This window comes from Penaeus vannamei, chromosome 37 (genome assembly GCF_042767895.1).
Source record: "Penaeus vannamei isolate JL-2024 chromosome 37, ASM4276789v1, whole genome shotgun sequence".
In the NCBI taxonomy this organism is placed as follows: domain Eukaryota; kingdom Metazoa; phylum Arthropoda; class Malacostraca; order Decapoda; family Penaeidae; genus Penaeus; species Penaeus vannamei.
In genome coordinates, this window is record NC_091585.1 from 1,857,969 (window position 1) to 1,865,468 (window position 7,500).

Sequence of the window (7,500 nt, forward strand, 5' to 3'; positions counted from 1 at the left end):
TTTATATATCAAAAGACCACTGTCAATTTTCCTTCACTTCTTTCAGTCTGTCGGTCGATCTATTGTGGAACACTTCGTTTTTATCACTTTTTTCGGGATTTGGGGTACTTGATGGCCGTAGATATGACACTGCAATAGTTATTCTTCATTTACGCTGTATAGTCTTAAGAACAACCTAGAATCGACACAACACCGAAAACAAAACATTCCTCAACGGCCTTCTGTCACCGAATGCCCGGGAACCGTCCTGTCAAACCTGGCGTCAGAAACATGGAAATGCACATGTGCAGAAGGTTCTTCAGACTGATTCCTGTAAATCAGTCTAATAAATCTTATAACATGTAAAAGAGGTATAACAACATTAATAAAGGCCTTTGAAAGCATAAATGTGGAAAAGCATACATTGATAATTAGCCAAATTTCTTTTTGACAAAGGTGTAGTAATACATGATCTAGTTAAGAGTGCAGGAATAAGTTAACTGGTCATAATTTTGTTTGCATTAGCGATATCAACAAGGTGAGGGACTTAGAAAAAGATTGGTCGATCTTCTCTCTTCTCCGTCGTGTAACTCCTTAAATTTTGATTTGTGCACCTTATGCCATAGATGAAAAGTGTCTTAGTTTATGTCAAGGTAATCATTCCATACACTTATTTCACTGTAACCGTGATAGACATCTGGGGTAAATTTACCGAAATTATTGTGTGGAAACTTCCAAACACTTGCTTTCTAGGCCCCGGTAGCAGGGGGGGGGGGGGACATTAAGGATACCAGGGAATTTGCAGGGAATAATATAAATAGTGTTAAGCGTGAGCAACCGCAGGATGGCAAGCTAACCTCAGCAGCCATTACATGTCCAAGTGTGCACGTGGAGGAGAGCACTCCCAGTCCCCTGTTAAGTTACTGTCAGGACAATGCAAACACTGGTCACTTCACCAAGGGGTTTATTAATCCACAGGAAATAAAGGCACATCAATGACAGGGTGATAATCACAAAATCAGGTGGGGAAACGAGAGGAGGGGTCACAAGTACATCTTCCTCAGGCGAGAGTCCTGGGCGACCACAGGATGGCACGCTAACCTCAGCAGCTGTTACAGATCCAAGCTAGCATGTGGAGGTGAACGCTCCCAGTTCCGTAGTAACGGCTGCTGAGATTAGCGTGCCATCCTTTGGTCGCTCGGGCTTAGCATCAATATACACAGAATCAGTTACCTTATGGTCTAATGCAAGGAGGCTATGCCCCCTGCAACCTCCCCACGGAGGACTACCACCTTCAACTCCTGCCTAGGAAAGCAAAGAATCCTCCACAAATTCACAGCAGAAGAGAGCATTAGACAGACTCATCATCGAGCACTCCCACATATCAGTCATATGCTCTGTACTGCTGTGAATACTTTAAGGATTTTTTGTTCCATTGTATGGTTGGGGGTACAGCCCCCTGCATTAGACAATATAGTAACTGATTCTGTAAATATTATTCATATTTAACCCGCACTTTCATGGGACCTTTAATGCCCTCCCCTGGAATGGGGCCAAGAGTGGGTGGGTTTCCATGCAATATTATTTTCAAGTTTGGATACTAGAGAGTGAGAGGAATCCATTGATACCAAAATCATCGCAATCCATATTGTGGAACTATTCTGTAAAGTAACATATATTCCTTATGCTTTATAGGTTATTTTTTGCCCCCATTCTTGGTCTGATATCAGGGAAGGGTATGAAAGGTACCATGGATATTTAAGAGTATATGTGTAATATGGTGATATGATAATATAGTTTCAGTTCCCCACAGCAGTGATAATATAGTTTGTTACCCACAGCATATGGTACAAAGTAAAATTTACCTGTAATGGATAGAATGACAGAAAATCTGTTTTTTTTTTTTGTTTTTTTTTTTTTTTGTTTTTTTTTTCATGTTGATGAGAAAGTTTTCCAACACAATAGTTTGGCATACATATACAGGAAAATGCAATGACACTGTCTTGGAGAAAGGGATAGAAACACTCAATGATACAAGTGAAATAATCTGTGCAGGTTGATGATAACACCAGAAATGAAGACAAAAGATTGGGACTAATGCTATACAGAGAATGAGTCCATGACAACCAAGTAGGGTCTGTTGATGGAGTCCCCAATAGGAAAATATGGTGATCAGAAGGAAGGGGGGGGGGGCAAAACCCCTGGGTTAGAAAGTTTTTGGGGTTCACAGGAAAATTTTGATTACCAAGAGTGGCTGGAGTAATAGGAACAAAGTCTCAGAGGGGTGAGGGCACTTTGTATATTGTTATCAGTACTTTTATTTATATCATTTGAGAAGAAAAACAACAGTTTTACACATCTTATTAAAACAAGGAATAAAATTTATAAGGTTGGATGGCTGTGTGTAACAAAAGAATTACCATGATAATATGTCTACATAGCATAAATCAATAAATTTTCTAATACAACACCCCCCCCCCCCCATACAGGAGTGCCCTGTGGCGAGTCTCTCCTTTTCTTTTTCCTGCTGTACATGTGTGCTGGATATTTTACCCCATAATATCCCTGGTACCATTCATGCTGTCCCTGCTATCAGGGTCAAGATCGTTAGTATTTGGGGGAGTTTCCGCAGTATAATTTCTGTGTATATGGGTAGTAGAAAGTGAGAGGAATTATCGATACCACAATTGTTGTGATCGGTTGTGTGAAGGTATTCTTCTAAAGGACAAAAATTTATAGTCATCGGAACAAGAATTAATCTACAGGCACAAATGGTAAATCCACAAATAAAGGCAGAAGGTTGCTCATAGTCCACTTAGTACTCCCGTGTTTCAATTCTCATCTTGCTACTCATACCTAGGTAAAGACGTTTCATAGGGAGTATTAGGGGGCAGAACCTCTCATGAATCCTTCCTTGGGGCACCCAGTCGTGGCAACTTGCATTGTTGAATAGATTTTTTGACATCGAGCTGGGGACCTAGGTTCTGGGGAGTGCATTTGTACTGTAAACATTTACCTATTCTAATTGGAAATCATGTTTCACTGTCAACAATTTTTAATTGTGGGGGGAGGGGCAGCTGTTTGAGTACTTTATGATATGGACACACTTGCCAGAGATTAAATGCTGGGCGCCATTATAAATTAATTCAACAGTCTGATTTGCTTAGATTTGCCTTTGAGCGCTGCCCAGTGGGAGAGTTTAAGAGGGCTCTACCCTCTTTCTTCCTTTGGGATACTTTGTCTTCACTTCATTTTACATGGCAAGATGATGCTGAAACTTTTGAGCCCTGGCTTAGACTGTGAGCGGTACTTTCCATGTATTTTTCTTCTTCTTCTTCTTCTTGAATTTTAGTGTTACTGGTCATGTCTTATACAGATTATGTTTGGTACTAATGAGTGCAACTTTTGGTCCTCTACAAGAACATCATCTTCAATTTGCCCTAGCTTAAGGGGTCCATATCAGAAAGATTAACTGGTATTTGTTCCCCAAACCCTCACTTGAGTGCATATCAAGTTGCCTGTTATACCTCATATTATGATTGTATCATGGGTTTACCTCTGTGCCTTAGGCTCTGGTAAAGTGCAATATAAGTTCTAGATATATACAATGTAGACAGTTTCATATTTAACAATGAATTACCATGGAAATCTACAAGTGCTAATTTTTCATCTGTGATAGCATGACATTCACAGAGGAGGTAGAGAATTACGCTTATAGTTTGATGTGGCCAGAATGAATACAGCTTTCACATTCTGTGCAAACTTTCAGTTTTCCTTTTAGAAGTCCCTCACTTTCATATCCCACAAACTTAGGGGACCTGGTGGAAATACAGGATTTGGGTAGGGAGACAAAATTTATTATAGTACATATTATTTCATTGTCAGTGTTGATCTTGTACTGAAATAAATGCAGTAATAGGAACTTTAAGCTATGGTAAATTGTAAATGATATTATAGTTGATAAAGATTGGAAGTCATTGGTATAACAAATAATCTGTAGGCACAAATGGTAATGCAAAAAAAAAATAAATAAATAAAAAAATAACAATAATGTAGAATGCATCACTCATTGCTCCGGAGTTTCAACTCTCATGTGCTTACTGAGGTGAAGATAATGTTTGCCCTGGGGGTGGGGTGTTAGGGGCAGAGCCCCCCCATCAGCCCCTTCTGTGAGCAGGTTCATTCTCATTTGCTTGAATTGTTGAACAATGATTTTAACTTGTTGCAGCAATTTGTATTGTACAGCATTATCCAGCAGTATCCCATGGGATACAAGAACTTACGTGTAATTGTTTATGAAGTGACCTCACCCTTCTTAGACTAACTTCTATTAATCCGGCCAGTAACCGTGGGGGTACACTTGAAATAAATAAAAACATCACTGTATGAATCAAATTTCTGAACTGGGGGTAAATCCTCTGGATGCACACCTGCCATAGTCTTCAAGCAGCATATTTTCTTAATTTCTGATATTGTTCTTAGCCTGTGCAGATTATTTCCAATACTCATGAATGTATTTGTTTTTTCTTCTTCTCTCTACGATTGTATCTTTAAATCTTCTCTACTTTAGTGAACTCACCATGTAAATATATACACCACTCACACTGAACTGCCTAGAAAGTCAAATTGCAAGATGCTCTAAGTGAAAAAGAAATGAAGTGGTTTATGCTTACAGTTGCCTTTAGTGTCAGGTGAAGGCCAACAATCTTGGAAAGTAAAGGTAAGCAATCCATTATCTGGATTGGAAATAATTCTAGTGTTTTGCAATAGTCTCCATGCCTTCAGCACTAGAAAAAAAAGCTTCCACGATATATCTTATAGTAACACAAAGCTTGTAGACTGCTCTGATAGTTTGTCATATAAAGAGGAACCAGTCCAAGCTCTACTGAATGTATGTGGCTAAAGATTGTTGGCCTTTGCATGGATGCCAAATTGCAGAGGCCCAGCGGATCATGAGATTTAATTATGGGTTCCATTACACAGGCTCAGTTCTGGTCCCTTAGCTACCTCTTTCTTGCTTTCGTATTACAGATTGGTTGCATTACTATCACTCTCCCCTGGACTGATTTAAAATTAGGCATATTTCAGAGCATTTTTTGTAATGGAGTAACTGCATGATGATAATGAACAACCTTTCAAGAAAATTATAGACTTTGTATCCTTTTGAGCCATAAAAGATAAGCAGGTTTGGCTTACTAAGTTCCCCAGATAGCATGCTTAGGTCTGGACAAATTGAATTTATACTTGACTAGCAGAACTCTTCCTAAGTTCAGAAATTGCCATCATAGCTTGGAACAGAAAATCATGAAAATCAGAATTCAATAGATTTTGATAATCATTAAATTGCCGAATGATGTAAAAGAGATAGGATCAGCAGGGAGGATGAGTGAGCTTATTGTACCTGCTGATTGACAAGAAGTGTAACAGAACATTGGTATATCAGCCCTGCAATCTGTCTGCCTCAGTGTTACCAAGTCTTTAGGGTCTGCTGCTTGTTTTAGACATTTTGTCTGAAAGAGACTACCTAGATGTTATTACCTTTTTAAAATATTCTAGATACATCCCTTGAAGCAACTGAATAGTTGGCTTTTGTAAGTCAAGTAATACTCAATATTCATGCCCATGTCATTTCAGCAGGTAAGCCTAACGCCACAATTACACATTTCCAACTTTTTGAATAAACATTGAATAATGGGAGTGATACAGCCTCCTGATCCCTAGAAATGGTAATGAAACCTCTCACCATCATATATTTAAATGCAGGTTACATATTCAATATCACTGTAGTAATGATAGTGATATATTTCTGTTACTCTTAGAAATAATGAAGATATAACTATTCTACCCCAAACCACTCAGAAATCATCAACCATTTATGATTTTGGAAGCATTTTCTTCCTCACTTTTCATCAATTTGTTTGCTAAACTTCCTGGTGATCTCTCTCCTCCCTCTCGGTTCTTTTAATGATGCTGCAGATTCTGTATTCAGTTCCTGACATGACTCATGGGTTTCCTTGTATGTGGCATGGCACTGAGCCTCCAGGATGTCTTAAAGGAGAGGAGACGGCTAACAAGTTGGCTATTAGTCCAACAAAAGTGTTTATTTGATGTTTAAAATTTTTGTCTTGTTTTTAAAGAGACGTTTCAAGTAAAGAGGAGATGGATGGGGAAAGGGATGACAATATGATTATAGTAAAATCTATCTTATCTGCATTTTTCTCACTTGCACTTTTTTGTCTCTATTTTCTCTCTCTCTCTCTCTCTCTCTCTCTCTCTCTCTCTCTCTCTCTCTGTGGTTTTTCCTTTTTCTCCTACTTATGTCATAGAAAAGAAGAGATAAAATATTTCATTTTGCAGAACAACACCTAGGCTTAATTGACTCATCAAAAACAATGCTTAACATGTGCCTCATCTTTCAGGAATGGCAGGGGACCCTATACTCCATGGTCGTGTTTGGGGCGACTATGGTGGTGATGTTCTGGGCCAGTGTGTTCCTCTACACATCATTCTACTTCACATATATGCCCCAGGAGTCCATCACATGGCCAATACACTTCCAGTACAAGTAAATGTCGAGTAAAAGATATTGTTATTATTATTTGCTGTTGTTGGTAGGTGATTTGGCTTCTTTGTTTTCCACTGGGTAATTAGTCTTGATGTCATGTAGTAAGAAAGTGGGTGTGATTTTGTTATGTTGAATAGTCAATGAGTATATATATATCTTTCATCTATCTATAAACACACACACTCACTCACTCACTCACTCACTCACTCACTCACTCACTCACTCACTCACTCACTCACTCACTCACTCTGACGCTCGCATGTATCTCTGTATGCCAACAGCGCGTGTGAGGATCGACCAGGCATCTGCACCAACCCTGAGGCTATCATTAGTGTGACAGATCCAGCAAGGGGTACCCTCCTAGCCCGTGGCCAAAAGTACCGTGTAGTGGTTGATTTGGAAATGCCAGAGTCGACCACCAACCAGAGGCTAGGTAATGAACCACAACCTTTCTCCTCAGGTTTGTCTGGGTGTTCACCGTCCGATGCATGCATAGGCTTGCAGTTGTTATAGCTTAGCTAAGGTTTTCATTGTTTGCACTTTTTTTCTCCTATTCTCCTTTTGATCCTTAAGTACTAATTTTGTAGAGCGGGGAATGTTCAATTGGTGAAGTTTGGTAAAAGAATAAGCTCTTGCACTTGGATTTAGGTGATATGAACATCATGGGTTGGCTGATGTGAACATGGCATCATGGAAGATATTGACTTAGGGCTAGGATGACAGTAATGTTTCGATGAGAATTTCAGGTAATGGCGTGAATGACTCTCCACCAGTGTATACAGTTCTTGGAGGTTGATTATATTCAGTGGGCATTTAGGATGGGGTTCCTCTATTTTGTGAGTGTGGTGTACCATGCATGAGCTCTAACTGAAAGAACAGGGAAGGACACTATTTCCATGCTTGGACTCTTACTCCCATTTGCTGTGACCAGCAGAACAGGCTTTATTACAGAGAAT

The 7,500-nt window shown here is 39.4% G+C and overlaps 1 protein-coding gene across 2 annotated transcripts in view; it reads left to right on the forward strand.

Annotated features, from left to right (window-relative positions):
* The window catches only part of Seipin (lipid droplet biogenesis associated protein seipin), a 21,495-nt gene that overhangs the window by 1,367 nt on the left and 12,628 nt on the right, over positions 1-7,500 (forward strand). The window contains exons 2-3 of one of the 2 annotated variants that reach the window (XM_027363944.2): positions 6,399-6,544; positions 6,826-7,004. In XM_027363944.2, coding sequence (XP_027219745.2) covers positions 6,399-6,544; positions 6,826-7,004 — 325 coding nt within the window. The remainder of the gene's footprint in view (positions 1-6,398; positions 6,545-6,825; positions 7,005-7,500) is intronic. The other variant, XM_027363945.2, reaches the window with a different exon arrangement.